At 48.3% G+C, this 16818-nt stretch overlaps 1 protein-coding gene across 5 annotated transcripts; it reads right to left on the bottom strand.

The window, feature by feature from the left end:
* Window positions 1–2710: 2710 nt before the first annotated feature.
* LOC146300563 (ataxin-1-like) lies at window positions 2711–14993 on the bottom strand. Of its 5 annotated transcripts, none has more exons than XM_084669242.1 (5): window positions 14843–14993; window positions 14307–14461; window positions 6280–6390; window positions 4055–6053; window positions 2711–3690 (listed from the first exon to the last, which is right to left on the bottom strand). In XM_084669242.1, the coding sequence occupies exons 4-5, from the start codon at window positions 5828–5830 to the stop codon at window positions 3133–3135; spliced, it is 2334 nt and encodes a 777-aa protein (XP_084525368.1). In that variant the 5' UTR covers window positions 5831–6053; window positions 6280–6390; window positions 14307–14461; window positions 14843–14993; the 3' UTR covers window positions 2711–3132. The 5 variants fall into 5 exon arrangements, with proteins under 5 accessions (XP_084525368.1, XP_084525370.1, XP_084525371.1 ...); XM_084669244.1 differs by having other exon boundaries at window positions 14307–14413; XM_084669245.1 differs by lacking the exon at window positions 6280–6390.
* Between the last annotated feature and the right edge of the window lie 1825 nt (window positions 14994–16818).

Here is a 16818-nt window from a genome sequence, read left to right as displayed (position 1 = left end):
TGCTCCTGTGACAGCATTACAGCACACTGTTGCACAAAACTCAGAATGATAACCATTAAGACACAGATAGTACGATGATAGCAATGGGTTACATACATTTATATATATACATATATATATATATATATACATATACATATATATATATATATATATATATATATATATATATATATATATATTTAAGGAGAACAGTCAGAGGGCAGAGTCTAGTCCTGAGAGGTCTGTCTGGCAGTTTGCCTGTAACACCGACAAGACACAAACAACAGTCCAGGAGTCTGATTAGCCACTATAACAATAAGGGAGAGGTGTCAGATCAAACAACAAATAAATGGACATGTCGTCATCGGGGTTGCTTTTAGACTGCAGTTCATCTTAACATTCATAAAAAAATGTGCAAGTTGATTACAACAGAGATGTATGTAGAAATGCTTCCATTAGAAGCTGTTCCTCCTGGAAACCTATCACACATTCATACATTTAGTTCAACATTTTCTATTGAAATGGTTACAAACACAGCGGGGGACCACAGCAAAACCGATGGCCTAAAATGGAATGATTTGAAGAGCCCATGCACACCTGATCAGTACACTCACACGGCCTGCCTGCCTGCATGCCTCTCTTTCTCTTTCTTTCTCTCTCTCTCTCTCTCTCTCTCTCTCTCTCTCTCTCTCTCTCTCTTTCTCTCTCTCTTTCTCTCTCTCAGAAACACAAATGTATCAGGCCTAATTCAAGTTCAGAGAGGTTAGTCAGTCCAGGATCATGTTGACCAATGATTGATAGATGTGCTTTCCTATATACCACTACACTTGATGACCATCACCACCTCACCTATGATCTGATATGTACAACCTTCTGATTCCTGGAGCTGGCTAGCTGTTGGACAGGAGGGAGTTGGCATGATAACATTACTGAGGGGCACGGAGACTCCACTTCTCACCCTTAGTTACATAAAAGTGCTGCTGGTTAGTATACACACACACATGCACGCTCACACACACAAACACACACACAAGCCATTCCTGAGTAATTACTGTTTAATGTGTGATTTATTTTTGGCTGTTCTGTAATAACACCGTATCCATCTAACAGAGATTACAGGGGTCAGGAATCAAGTGTACAAGGTAGGAGATGGTTGTTTAGTAACCACCCCCTTCTGGCTGTGTCAGTTTAGAGTACAGGTTTTGATAAGACAGGGTCATCTACAGATGGAAAGACAGAGCTATCTTGTGTGCCAGAATTAAAGCTATCAAAATATAACTAAAGGCTGAATGGCGTTTCTCCTTGCAAGATTAACCTGGAGTACACTGGTCACTGGGCATTTGTATTGTCAAAACAATGCAGAGCCATGATCTGGCAATGATGACAGGGGATAACTTATGTTAACTAGACCTACGTAAATACAGTTATTATCAATATTGCACACAGGAACAGGGCCTGAGCAGGGAGGGTCTAATAGTGGAGTGGATTTATAATCTTTAATCACACAACGTCATTCAGACTCCAGGGGTTGGATCACTTTGCCTGATCACAACATTGCAATCTCGTGCTATATCCACACAGGATTCGGCCTTCATGAAATCAAATCACCACAATTTCTTATTTGTGTTTCGACTGAAATGTCATAATATAGCAAAATATGTGGGTTCAGTCATTAGCATTTTATAATAGAAGGGTTTCTTGTACACACACATAACTGGGTGCGCTTACATCAAGGGAGCAAAACTGCTGTGCTAGCAAGTCCGAATATTGTAAACAGCCATTGAATCCCTACACTATTCAAGACGATAAATGTGATTTAGATGTTCAAGTGGGCAATGGTCATATGGCCTTACCTACACATACACCTATCTCACAAAGAATCCCAGTGTTTATACAAAGGAGTATCTGCGTGCATACAAATCATTGGATGCATTGAATTACCTCCATAACTATATCCATCTATCTTTTTGGCAATTAGTGCAGCTTCACAACAACTCTGCTCTGTCACCTCTGCTTTGGAGCTTTGCTCTGCTAGAAATGCTGTGAACATTGCTGCTTTTTTGCCCCCTAGTTGTGCGCGCATCTCTGCAATGATGTTACACAGAAACCCATCAATCAGCTCATCGAGCTGAGATGAGCGTGTTTGTAGCTCAGTATTGCAGAGATACAGTGTGATGGTTAAGAGGTACATTAAGACCGATCGTGGCCTGCAGTCTCAAAGCCAGTATGCTCAAGAGGAGACTGGGATACACTCGAGCCAGAGAGCTACACACACTTACACACGCATGCAAGCACAACACACACACACACATGTATGAACACATAGTGCACACACACACACACACACACACACACACATTTGAACATTCACTCAAAAAACAAATAGACACAAACATACACCTGTTCCTTCCCTGTCTGTGAAACAGCACCACTACACACACAACTGGTATTGGGGGCAGCCTCAATACCAAGACGAAACAAAATGAACAAGAGATTCAAGACCAACACAAACCCAAATCGCAAGAGATACACAGGAGGGATGACATCACCGCCAATCCAGTTAGTTGCTAATGTGTTTCCATGGGGATAACCAGAGGGGTGTCTCCGTCAGTCCGACCTGTGCAAGGTAAAGTGCTACTGGAGCAGTCATCCCCCCTCCCACTTCTTGTCCCCCCTTCCCCACACCACACACCCCAGACAGACAGCACTTTACTATCATCAAGTCTGAGAGGTGGACCTGTGTCATACACCAAGGCCTTCCTGTGTCTTCCCTGCTTCCCAGAGGAAAAACACATGGAACTACGTGTGACATTGCTTGATTGGTTTGTCTGTTTAAAAAAAAAAGGTTGTATCACAAGACTCAGCTTATCATTGGTGTGAAGCGGTGAGCTTATCTTGGATGTGTGGTTTCTGCGCTCAGTCCCCAGCCAGCCCATTGCTCTTGGCCTTTCTCAGGGTTAATTGCACTAACCTCCATTACGTCCTAACTTTGCCTGTATGTAACAATACAAATGTAAATACTGTGTAAACTCACTCTATATTACAGTAATCTGAATAAGGGTAGAGATAAAAGAAAAGCACAAACGATATATCACAAACATTCAATTTTTGTTATCCTCTTTTCCCCAGAAGTGACACTTTTCCCAGTCCTCAGCTGCCAGTGGTGGACCTGCCCTCGATGCTGACCTTCACCTCGTGAGGGAGGAAAGAGGGTTTGGGCAGCGTCATGGGTGGCTCCTCCTCTGCTTTCTCCGTCTGGTCTCTTTCCGGGGCTGACCAGCGCCGCTTACGGGCCGGCGGTTTGTCCGCATCGGCCGACTGTGTTCTCCTCTGTTCGATCAGTCTCAGCTCAGCGCTCCCTGAGGCTCCCGTCCCTGGGCCAGGGCCTCTGTCCTTCTCCAGACAGTCTGCATTGGCTGCTTTGTGTGCAGTATGATTGGGACTGGTCCTGACAGGGGAGTCCGAGCCCTGGCCAGGCCCCTGGAAGGGCTCCGGGCCCTGGCTGCTCCTCGGCTTGATCTCTGACCCCTGGCCGGCAATCAGGGAGCCATTCCTCAGGCTCCGCAGGGTCAAGGACACACACACGTCGCCAACACACAGCTTGGCACACGACAGCTCGAAAAGCTGAGTGGTCCGGTCAGGGCAGCAAGATGACCAGCCCTGGCCAAATACGAAGAAGGGGTACTCCACTAGCACCTCCACACACACCTGCACAGGAAGACACACACCCACACTCACAGGATTATTGACAGAATTTTCATCATTGCACCTGTATATTTTTTGATCACTGATGTGAACCATAAAGGTATGCTCTTTGTTGCAGTGTGTTATTATATCAGGAGTGTACGTTTGTTTTGAAATGTGGGTTGGACAGCTTTTTTTTATAACTGAGGAGGTGGCTATTTCACATTTTCTTTATAAACAGTGGGTGGGACTGATCTTTTTTTGTTCAACCCTTGTATAATAAAACTAATGCCCCTGAATCGCATTATACTTATTTCACATACATAAGCACAATGGTTCCCTGCATGATTTTTGTTTAACAGCTCCCCTTCCACCGTCAGTAGCTTACCTGAGCCTTGAGCTCCCCCACAGCGAACTGAATGACCACAGCGTTAGGCGTGGGGCTGCAGTCGATCCTCTCCACGGTAGATGAGTCGATCTTGAGCTCGCTGCTGATCTCAGCGCTTTGAATGAAGTCCTCGGTCCGCAAGTCCTCCACCCTCTTCAGCTCCCCGTCCGCCAGCTGGATGATGGAGCCGCGCATGAAGAAGGGAGGCAGGGCAGCCGGAGAGGTGGAGGTAGCCTGAATGGAGACAGGGGCAGCAGGGGCCGGGGCTGGGGCCGGGGCTGGGGCTGAGGACGAGGCTACCACAGTAGGGGTGGAGTTTACAGGGACAATGGGCAAAACCTGGGCCTGGACCACAGGAGGAGTTTGGTGTCCATCGGAGCCCAGCAACTCACACTTGGCCAGGGCGGTGGCGAGGTAGGCATGGGGCATGGCGGTCGTCAGCTGAGGGGTGGTGGCCGTGGCTGTCATGGAGCGAGGAACCTCCAGGTCTGAGGTTCGGGTGCCACCGGCGGCGCTGCTGACTGGTATGAGCAGGGACTGGCCCCCAGGGATGACCAGGTGCTGGGGCAGCGTGGCGTGGTAGCTCACGGCGTGCTGGTGGCCCGTACTGGCTATGTAGCCTATAATAGGGGTGTGGCCAGAGGAGTAGAGGCTCGCTGGCAGATCCTCGGCAGGGTGGGAGGTCTGGATGACCGTGTGGGGGGTGGAGGGCTTCAGGGTGTCGGAGGAGGACAGGGGGGAGAAGGAGGAGGTCCTGGAGACTGGCCTCCCCAGGCAGATGCCCCCCTTGTCAGTGTGGACCAGGGAGGAGATGATCTTGTTGGGGCTCGTGTCCAGCTCAGGTCCGGTGCTGGGCTGGGGGCTGGCCACCAGGACCAGGGAGGTCTGCAGGCCGGAGCCCTCCTGGCCATAGTCTGCCGGCAGCAGGATATGCCTGGCCTCGTAGCCATGAACCTGCTGCTGGTTGTTAAGTGGATGTCCAGTTCCTGCTGCCTTCACCACAGCTGTCGGCTTACCCAGTCCCAACTCCAGGTCTCCGTTTACCAGCCCCTTGTTCGACCCCTCCGCTTTCTTGGCTGGGGGGCCGTCGGCGTACTGCACCAGCAGCTGGGAGGGGCCGAGGGTGAGGGTATGGGGGAGGACCCCCGAGTGAGGGTGGAGCTGGAGGTGTCCGGAGGGGGCGGAGACAGTCAGAGGAGTGCTGTCCAGGTGGATATACTGGCTGGAGACGTGGGTGGAGGAGACAGCCAGGTCTGGGGAGAGGCTGATTTGGAACTGCTGCTGCTCGCCCTTGCTCCCCTGGGAGACCAGGGTGGTGTAGCCATCAAGCTGGGGGCGCTGTGGGCCAGAGGCAGGGTTGGAGATGGCGTTAGTGGGGAGGATCTGGGAGGAGATGTAGCCAGCGTAGGGCCCGGTGAGGGCGGAGCTGATAAACTGGACGTTGGGTGCGAGTTGGGCATACTGTATGGTGCCACCCTGCTGGGTGAGGGCCGTGGGGTAGATGGTGGGGAGGGAGGTCAGGGGCACCGCCGACAGGGAGGGGGCAGCAGAGGAGGAAGAGGAGGGGGAGGAGATGGGAAACCGGGGACTGCTGGTCTCGGTGGACCGGCAGCGCTCGCTGGCCACGCTGGCCAGCCACGCCAGGTTCTCTGTGTGCTGGTTGTCAGGGGCAGCTGTTGCAGCGGCGGCCACGACCACCGGGCGCTGTTCCAGCGCGAGGATCTCTCGTTTCTTAGGAGGCAGGCAGCCATTACTCCGCTCCTGAGTGGACTTCATTGTGCACTTCGTCGTGTTTTTTGTTGTTGTCCAGTACTCTATCTGTCTGTGCCCCTCTCTCTGTGTGGTGCTGGAGGGAGGAGGGAGGACCGTCTGCCCGGCTGGCTGGTTCCAGACCTCAGCCTCAGGAGCAGGGAGTCACACCTGGCGACGGAGAAGATCCATGGACTTCATGAGGAATCATGTCTGTCTGGCCGGCTCCCTCCACAGGCTCAGTGCAAATCTGGGGAGCAGAGGAGAACATGCGACTGAAACATGATGCAGCTTGAAGGAGAAAAAAGGAGTGCTAAATGAGAGATGAGATAGTATTGCTCTGGAAGGCAGTCAACATGTCATTGAGTCAGCTATTGAATCATTGCTCTTTAATCCCCCATTCACAAATTACACTTTAAGATGCTGTTCTAATGTACACCACTAGGTGGCATCTGATTCATTTGGAATGTGTTTACCTCCAGTAGCCAATGAACTATGAGATAAACCGATGGGTGCCTTTTCCCCAGGGACAACTGTCAGATTCTCCTCAGTCATCCATCTCATCATGCTTTCTCTCATAGCTGCTTCTGTGAAACACAGCATGCAAATGCTGACACACATTTCCTGGATCGGCTGTGTTTTCACAAGGCACCAGTTATATTGTGTCATTTAGAAACCGAGCTAAGAATTTGTGCGAGTTGCTCGCAGAGTGGAAGAAGAGAGAGTGTTCCACTGTAGCAGTGTGTAGTTGTAGCTGTGGGCTGTTATCAGAGTCCCAGTTCCACTCCACAGCAGAGAATACAGAGGAGAGAAGGAGGGCCAGGGTAGAGAGCACCATACAGCTCCAAAGCCCCCGGGGAAAGACCCAGAGACTGGAGGCCTGTTGCTTTTGTGTCTGACTGAAACACTGAGGCAGCTGTTATCTCATCTGAGCTCAAACTGCAGATATCGATTCCTACTTCTTGACAGAAGCTTCTCTTTGTGAATGTCGCAGGCAAAACAATAGTACTCGGAGCGCATCGTATCAACGTACACAAATGCACTTTGATGTATTCTTTCTATCCAATATGAAAAAGAATGGTGTCGCACAGTAAAAACAGTGGTCAAATGACGAGGGGATACAACTTTGTATCAGATGAGTAGGTTCTGTAACTGGTTGTAGTGTATGTCGTATCCTGGAGGCCGGGTTCAGTGGACACTGAAATTAGCTCTTTATCTGCACCCACTAGTGGTTTTGGCCTGTGTTGTGTCAGGGAATGGCCCAGTAGAGCTGTAGAAAGTGGGTTAGCAAGCACCACTGTGCCAACAAGCCACAGGCTTCAGCCACAGGAGTCCCTGTCAGCGCAAGGCCTAAAAACCCACTGGAGCACACGACGGGCATCGACAAATGGGTATAGTCACTAAAACACACACATGCACTTACTAGCCCTCACACACCCAGACAAACGCAGAGATATTAATAATGTGTGCCCACAAACATAACCTTCTTCTTGATCTCTGTCAGATTTTTCCTCTATTTTTCAGCTCTCACCTTCTCTCCCTCCCTCTGAGTGTGTGTCGCCTGCAGGTTTATCTGAGGTTCAGTGCACAGGACTCTCTGTCGTTCATTAGCCAGGGACACCTACACGGAGGGCAGGGCACACACAAACTCAAGTGCACACACAAACAGGCAAGCACGAACACAGACCACATACACAAGCATGCACAAACACACAAACACCACACACACGCACACGCACACGCACAAACACACATACCACACACGCAAGTACCCACAAAAACACACATCCTCCATCAAGAGGATTATTACACACCATGAAATCCAACCGTTCAGTCATCCAGTGTTGTTTGATGTATGGACGAGCCTTTATTCTGCAGACATGCCCCTTGAACATGATGTATAAATAGAACGGTAAACCACAGCGGCGACCTCAGAGGATCTCAATTTGCGCCCATCAACCTCAGGCTCCATGACTTTGACAAGGTCACGGCATCCATAGGAGAAGCAGCCACAGTCTTTATCTCAGCGCACAGCCAGCTAGATTAACCAAACGTAACAAAAAGGAGGTGCAATAGAGGAGGGGGTGGGGGGGGGGGGCTGTTAAAAGAGGATGGGTGGGTGGGACGGGGGAGGGTAAGAGAGGGAGGAAGGTAGACAGAAGGAAAGCAAGATGGCAGTGAGGAAGATATTGAGGAAAGAGAGTGTGTGATACATGGAGAAAGAGAAAGGGGAAGAGAAGACGAAGAGAGAGGAGGGGAAAGAGTCATAGAAAGTGAGAGAGAGCAGATGGGAAGGAGAGAGACAGAGGGAAAAAGGTGGCAAGGAGGAGAAAAGATAGGGAAGTAGAAAGAGGGGAGGGGGGACAGACAATGGAGAGGAAAGGGAGATGGACAGGAGGAGGGAAAGGGAGATTTTAGGAAGAAGAAGACAGACAGACAGATACAGATATGTAAAGCAAAAAGAGAAAGCTGCTTTGCCTGACCCACATTGAGCAGAGCCTGCAGCATCACAGTGGTGTAGTCACCCCCCCCCCCCCTTCACACACACACACACACACACCTCCTCCCTGAGAGATCCCTCATCAGCAACACAACCACACGACAGACATATCACCACGGCAACGCCGTGACAACCCCGCCACGGCAACACCATGACAACAGTGTGATAATCCCAGAGCCCTAACGACGCCCAGGGAACACGGTAACTGAGTCTTTAAGCATGCCATGGCTACGGCACCATCACAACCCCATGCTCCACTTTTCACTGGCAGAACAACACTGTTCGCAGGGCACTACACACACACAACCCCTTTACACACCACAACGTGACAACACACACTGTACAAGGAATGGAGTCTCAGTCTGCTATCTATAGTACAGTATGTCCTAAGCTATAGAAGGTTCTCTCAACATGCTCTGGAGGCAGTGTAGTACACACACTCACACACACACGCACACATACGTCCACCCACATCCACAATGGGGAAAAGCATTAAGCAGCAGGAGCATAGAAAGCACATACACAGAGCAGGCAGCCTGCTTGATTTTCCACAGACAGTTATAATTAGAACAATGAAACCAACAAACACACACCCCTGATGACACCACAGAGAACAACGGACTGCATTTAGACACACACAGTTTGACACACAGCTCGTCATACACACAGCCATGCACATATAGTCAGAAACTCACTATCAGACACACAGTCATACAGACACTTTCAGACACACAGTCATAAACAAACAGTCACACCCACACAGCCACACACACAGAGTCGTCACATGTAGCACGTAAAAGGGGAAGCCTCCAGATTGTCACCCTTGACACCTCCTGTGTGGAAAGGGACAGACAGACGGGTGTCGGTGAAGATCATGACACTCTGAAGCTTCCTACCTCTGCCGCTTTAGTCAAACAGAATGGTAGAGTGACCTCATCCAATGATCCTCATTCATACTCCCACACACACAAACCTCCACAGAGGTACGTCAGAGCGTGTATGTGTGTATGTGTACGCAGTAAGAGCTTCTGTGTGTGTGAGTGAGTGAGTGAGAGAGAGAGAGAGAGAGAGAGAGAGAGAGAGAGAGAGAGAGAGAGGGAGAGAGAGAGAGAGAGAGAGAGAGAGAGAGAGAGAGAGAGAGAGAGAGAGAGAGAGAAAAAAAGAGTGAGTAAGCATCATTGAATTGAATTGAGAGAAATCGTGTGTGTGAGAGAGACAGAAATACACCTGAATGGAAAAAGAAAAAAATATAGTATATGGTAGACTGTGTCCTGACCGACCATCAATGTCAAATCCTCCCTCACACATTCCCAGGTGATAAGTAGGGTGTCTGCTGGTGGGAAGGGGTGGGGGTACAAGCCCCCAAGCCCCAAACCTCTAACAACCCCCCATAACCTCCCAGTCACCATCCGCAGCTGTCTGCCTCCACATACACAAATCCTGCTGGGACCTCACACACCCTATCGTCTCATCCAAGGCTTTAGGCTCGGTCTCGGGTGTTAACATCAGTCGAGCCCTTTGTGTGAGTTTGTCTTGTGAAGAGGGTTGTTCAGACACCGTGAGGATTTGATTCTGATCCCGTCTCCTCTCCTCTGGTCTACACTGCTGCGGTCCAGCATTGATATATCTCTGCAGACTGTGGAGACTGTGTGGAGACTGAGGTGAGAAGCAGGGTTCACTTATTAACTCACAGACCAAACTCTGGGAACATAGAGGGTAAACAAGCCAGTAATCAGATCCTCTGTCCTCTTGTGGCGGGTTGCACTGAAGCAGTTAGTATCAGAAATCCAATTTGCATACTTAGAAACACATATCATCATCATTCGGTGAACTACAGACTGCACAGAATGCGCACAACTGGTCAGAGAATCCACACGCAAGACTCATTTTCTGTCTCCATCAAATAATATTACTCTTTTTCCCTCACAAACAAACTCCTTCCTTATAACAAGGCCCGTTAGTGTGTCACCAGTTCTCTGCAGCTCCAAAGAGCCATTTCCCCCTTGCCTGTGTGCATCCAAAGAGGGGTGCCTGTCCCTTTAAGAGGCGGACCCAAGCCCTGTTAACTCTCTCCGTCTGAGGCAGACAGAGAGCCCAGCTCCAGCTCTGCCTGTTTGTCTCCACAATGACTCCAGAGAGCCGCTGCAGCAGCCAACAACTCACACAATGTACAGATCCTTAGACAGACAGATAGAGAGTGAGAGATAGTGAGAGAGCGAGAGAGCGAGAGAGAGAGAGAGAGAGAGAGAGAGAGAGAGAGAGAGAGAGAGAGAGAGAGAGAGGGGGAAACTCCATTAGACCTGTGAACCAGGAGCATTGTTTTTGCCTCTCCAGCCCTCAGCCTCTGAGATGAACAGATGCTGGCTGGCCTCTAGGGGCATCGGAACAGCAGTGCCGGAGTGGTGAATACAGGGAGGAAAATACTACGCTGTAAAAGACAGGCGACAAACGAGAAATGACACCCACCCCCCACCCCCCACCCCTACCGCCTGAAAGGAATGAGCTTACCAGTCAGTCCACAGTCCTCTGCTTGCTAAGCATAGCCTGAGCTTTCTGCTGCCTGGGAGTTGTGGACGTGCTTTCGTCCTCCTCACTGGTTCCTTTGTGCAGGTCGGTACCAGAGGTGTGGGTTCTACGGCGGTCCAGCCCAGTGGTACATCCCCCTATAGGCTCCCAGCTGAGCGCCCTCTGCCTCCTACTCTGCTGAGGACGGCTTGACGATAAAGGAAGTCCCCCCTCTCTGGTGAAGCTCACATGAAGTCCTGCGTGCAAGGCAGCTCCAACGTGTGTTATGCAAGGCCACCAGACTGCCAGTTCTCTCTCTCTCTCTCTATCGCTGCCTCTCTTACTTGCTCTCCCCCTGTCTCTCTTCCCTCTCTCTCCCCTCTCCCTCCCTCTCTCTCTCCCTCTCTCCCCCTCCCTCTCTCTCCACTCTTTCTACCCCCTCCCTCTCCCTCACTTTCTCCCCCTCCCTCTCTCAATACTCCACTGACACAGCTCCTCCCCCAGCCAGCTTCATCAGCCGCATCGGGTATTCATTCAAAAAAAACACTCTACTTGGCAGCGTGCCCAGACTACGCTCACACAGGGAGGGCGGAAGAAGAAGGGAGGGGTGTGGGAGTAGGGAGGGAAGACAGAGGGAGGGAGAGGGGGGAGGAGGAGGAGGAGGTGGAAAGAGCTGGGGATTCAGCAAAGGTTTACTCATACAGACATATGGATGTGAGTCGGCTGTGTGTGCTATGCACCACACGTTCACACTGGCTGGCACATATGCTAACATCGCAAATACACACACACACATTCACACACATGCACAAACACACACATACACACAAGACCAGCATTTTTTAAGCTGTTCAATATTTCACTGCTGTATTTGTGTGCTCGCTCTATACATTTTATCTGCAGAGACAAATCTGCTGGTTGAAATCTAGCCTGAGAGGCATATGACCCAGCTGATCTTGACCTGAAGTAACCTGCCCCTCTGTGGACCCCAGGCCTCTCTCCTGTCTGCTCCTCAGATCTATCACCCATAGCAGGCAGAGCTGGCCTGATAAACACCCCCACCCAGCACCCTGGTACTGGGACCCTCCTCTAGCCTGGCCCCCTTATCCACAGCAGCCAGCCAGACCACCAACACCAGCAGAACCAGCTCTCGTTTAACAGACACTTTTATCCAAAGCATCATACAAGTAGAATCTGGCTTCTACAGGGCAAGGCCCTCACTGGGCTGAGGTACCCCACACCCAGACTCAGAGTGTGGGAAGGAGAGGTCTGGGAGTGGCAGGTTGAAGGAAACAAAGAGAGCAGACTGGAGAGCTAGTCCAAGATTCCTTTTTTGTGCATTACTCAAACACACACACACACACACACAATATGCACACAACCACACAGGCACACACACACAAACATGAGCAGACACACAGACACACACAGACACGGTGTACTTTTGTAGCACAAAGGTAATGGCAGGTCATGTGCACATATATCTATATACTTCCTGCCCATATTGATTCATATAGAGGAAGACACTCACACACCCACTCACACACGTACACACACGTAAACACATTCACAAACTCACACACATACACTCACACACATGCAAATATATTCTAGAACATAATGTTCTTCTATAGCACATCAGAAAGACTGTCAGGTCATTTAATGGACACTTACAAACATCAATGTTCTCAAAGAAGACACACAGAGAGAGACGCATAGTGGAGTATAATGTACTTCTATAGCACATATAGGGACAGCACTGGCGAGATACAAGCAAGAAGGGACACACACAAATATTAATTGAAATCTTGAAACATGATGAAGCTATTAGCTGTGAGAAACCTGTCACATGAGTGCAGTTCCATCCTGTCCCTGTGAGTCATTCCTCCTGTGACGTGCTGTTGTGGTTATGCACCGATAACTAGACTATTCTCACAACACTATCCTCAATACAGGATCCTCATTATATGGTCCTCACTACATTATCCTCACTATTATTTTACTACACTACATAGTATCCTCACAACATCATTTTTTGTACACTACTATACAGTAGGGCTGGGCGATACATAAAAAAATGTGATATCTCGATATTGTCAAAGAATTTACAATATTCTATACATATCTTGATATGTTTGCATTTGCATTTAAATAATAAAAAAATATGATTTTCTTTTGCCTCCATTAGAAAAAAACAATTTAGATAGAACAGCTTTTGTTACAAAGTACAAAATGTGTAGTGCAAATTTAAGCAGTTGCCATAACATGATACTTGCAACTTGACAAAATGGACCTCACATGGAACAATTCATGCAGAGGTCCTTATGTGACAGGACAATAAGAAAGCAAAAGAGTGCCTGTGCAAGTGCAATTTTCAGTTTGTGCACAAACAATGTTTGTGTGTGTTTGTGTTTGTGTGTCTGTGGACAAGGACCAGCAAAACAAACCCTAAAAAGATTATTTATTTATTTTATATTCAATATTCATGATATTTTCAAATTTTACATCGTCGTCATCACATCGCAATATTATCGCTAATTTTCGAGTGAATACCATACAAGACAGCACTACACTGACAGTGGACCAGTAAGAATAAGAGAACACAGCAGTACATTTGGGTCCAAAGGCACATTTGGAACCACTCAATTTGCACCCTGTCTGGCCCCTGAGTGGGTGGGGGGCACCCAGGACGGCTTCCTTAAAGGGGGTCAATGTTGGGTCAAGTTCAGGCAGCCAGTGGTGCTGTATACAGTGCTGTGCGCCTTTGTGTAAATGACTGTACTGTCGTGATGGGTGTGTGTAGAGCTGCCAGGAGGCTTGTTGGTGACCTAGATCCTCATGTGTTTTCATATTCAAAGTGCAGACACAACTGTAGCATGCGTAACATTCCATAGGCATTCCACAAGTGCTGAACCGTTAATGAAAAGGAACGCTTTCCAAAACACATCGTTAAAGTTACAAATACTGCAACTTTGTACATACCTCTAATATTGTGTCTATCCTAAGCTAACGGTGACATTTTAATTTAGTAGTAATCTGTGTGTGTGTGTGTATGTATGTGTGCATGTGTGTTATTCATCCCTGCATGAATCATGCTCTTATTCTCTTATGTGTACCTTTACACACTCTGAAAAACAAATGGCACACACTGTCCTTAAATGTGTGTCTGCTCTTCTATTTTAAGCTCCACTGTAGCTCTCTACACAGTCAAGCACCCTCTGTTTCACGCTCACACGTTACCTTCACCTTGAAGGGTGTTTTGTTGCTGCGGGTTACATAAAGCAACATTTACGCTGTGGTGCCCAGTGCCAGAATAAACCACTAGGAGCACAGAAATCACACAGAAATCACATTGTCCTATCCACAAAGGTGAGTGGAAACTCTCTTTATGCCACACATGGCATAAGGACAGCTAATGAGACACTAGCTCCACAGCAATCTGGGCACCTTGTCTGCTAAAGATTAGCCCCACAACACCAGCCAACCCCTGTTACTCACGGTCCAGACTGCCTGTATCCCATGTTCACCTCGATAGGCCCTCCGTCTCCAGTCTCCTGTCGTCCTTCTCTCTGCTCCTAGCAGGACTGTGTATGCCACCTCTGCTCCTACTGAACAGCAGACATGTCCAGGCATGCAGCACACATCCCAAAACACTGCATACATGCAGTAAACACACATGTACATACAGACACCACATAAAAATACACACACGTAACACACATTTGGATTGAGAGAAATTGTGCTTGTTCTTTGTGAATAATTAACCCTCTGTTTGACAAAGAGACTGGCACCCTGTGCTTGTCAAAATCCCATTTTGAATAATCCAGTACATTCTGTTTTCCTAGAATTTCCCATAGCAGGTTGAAAGGGAAGTGGAATACCACTGCTTTCATTTTGTTTTATTATATATTTAGGTAGTTTCCAAAACGACTTGTAACTGGTATCATGTAGTTTGTAATAAAAAAATATCTACTCATAAACACAGTTGAACGCGTCCTCGGGTGGAGATGTGAATGAAAGCGTAGGAGAGCTACCATGCTAGGTCACATTCTATTCATTTTCAGCAAGCGGGTTCAGCACCGGGGCCGGAGCTGGGATTAAGCGTTGTCTCGCCCATCAGAGGAACGGGTAAATAAACCTGGCCCGACTCCCCGGGAGAGCAGCGAGCGCTCGCTCTGTTGTGGCGCGGTCGGTCTCAGAACGAATGGCGCGCGTTCTGCGCGCGTGTTGGGAATGCGAAAACTCGATGCTACCATGGCAACAAGGGGTTGCTCCACGGTCTCCAGTCCCCATTAAGAAAGATGGGTAGATGGGTGCTGTGTGGCTACTTATCAATGGCAATGTAGCATGACAGGCTGAAAGATCCCATTCAGTGCTGGGGAATTCAACAGCAGAGGGAAAGTGATTAAGGTGACAAGCAGGTCGGCAGGCAGGTGCCACCAATCTCACCTATCCACTCAGAGTTCACGTCAACACCGCAGAACGGTCACAAACAAAAAACTGGCTCTGTTGCCCTACTTCTGGGTGACTGACTTCACGTGTTAGTTGACTCTCCGAGGTGGAAAGGACTCAGCTGCAGAGTCTTTGAATGACCTTGACAGGTCAAATAGGTTACGTTTGGAAGGAGCGAGATTTTCTTGCAAGGAGCTTTAATGGGATCACGACTATCGCTGTGTTCAGTCTCTGTGTTGTGTTGGGGAATTAAAGAATAACACACTCGAGTTGGTCTGGCAGTGGGATGGTCGTTTAAAAATAGTTACTTTTATGCATGTTCAGACTGAGCGACCGTTACCGGATAAACATTCTTATTAATTGATAGGCGTCACCCAAATCTTTTCTTAAAATCTTTTGTTTTCTAAAAGTAGACCGATAGATGTTCTGTTGATGTTTGCATATAGTTTCTGCCCTCAGACTCAGTTTAGTTTTTGTCTTCAACAAGGCCTGCAGGGCTCTGTGGGATTCATAAATAGTAGGCTAGCCAGGGACTGTGACAACAGCTTGTGAACTGTGTTTTAAAACACTTATCAGAACGTTTCATATTTTTACCAAGGTAAGATTTGCATTGGGTGGAACAATTTGCATGTGCTTTAATGTACTTGAAAGAGTCTGGGGCCACATTTCTCCAGGGTGGAGGCATTTTTCCCATGTTTGAGAGCCAAGACTCTCCATTCAGCTGAAAATAGCCAGCCCCTGCTTACGCACATTGTCTTCAGTATGCTGTTTGAGCCACAGAAAGAGGAGGTTGTCGTTCAGAGCTGGAGGAGTGAGGCAGTTTGCAGTAACCTACAATTTAGAACAGACTGCTAAATAAATTTGAATGCTTTAGCTGATTCTTTTATCTAAGACTCCTTACAATAAGTGAAGTGACTGTAATGTGTGTCCCAGTCATTGTTAGTACAACCTTATAGGTGACATTAGCAGCCGTGATTATAGAGGCTAAAGAATCAACAATAATTTTTTCTTTCATAATGTCTGAAATTATGAGAAATCTTTTTTACAACTTTTGGTCGCATTCTGTGAAGTCTCTTCCTGCTTCTATACACAACCAGCAGAGGGCAGCACACTGCAGTGCAAAACGGGTTTGTGATGAAATCCATGAAACGAAAAGGGGAACCTTAGAGACCCCCCATTCTCTCTCTTTCCTCTCTCTCTCTTTCTTTTCTCTCTCTCTCTCTCTCTCTTTCCCTCTCTCTCTCTTTCTCTCTCTCTCCCCCCCCAAAAAAACGATGGCCTAAAATGGAATGATTTGAAGAGCCCATGCACACCTGATCAGTACACTCACACGGCCTGCCTGCCTGCCTGCCTGCCTGCATGCCTCTCTCTCTCTCTCTCTCTCTCTCTCTCTCTCTCTCTCTCTCTCTTGAAAAGTTTGGAAATGTTGTGGTTGCGTGCTGTTTGGTAAACAGTGGCATCTTTTTACCAGTCAATTGTATCATTGAGCTGCAGACGGGCCAAGCTGGTCAATACCAAGTCAAACAATGCCAAGCACCTCTCAAGACCATTATCTTTA

This window comes from Hypomesus nipponensis, chromosome 2, assembly GCF_054491055.1.
Source record: "Hypomesus nipponensis isolate SF chromosome 2, ASM5449105v1, whole genome shotgun sequence".
Classification (NCBI taxonomy): Eukaryota; Metazoa; Chordata; class Actinopteri; order Osmeriformes; family Osmeridae; genus Hypomesus; species Hypomesus nipponensis.
The sequence above is the reverse complement of the archived record's forward strand: the minus strand, read 5'-3'. Positions and strand labels throughout refer to the sequence as shown.

Coding starts and splice junctions, on each gene's coding strand:
- LOC146300563 (XM_084669242.1), bottom strand. CDS start 5,830: ATGAAGTCCACTCAGGAGCGGAGTAATGGCTGCCTGCCTCCTAAGAAA. Junction 3,691..4,054: donor TGGGGGAGCTCAAGGCTCAG/GTAAGCTACTGA, acceptor CTTCCTGTGCAG/GTGTGTGTGGAGGTGCTAGT.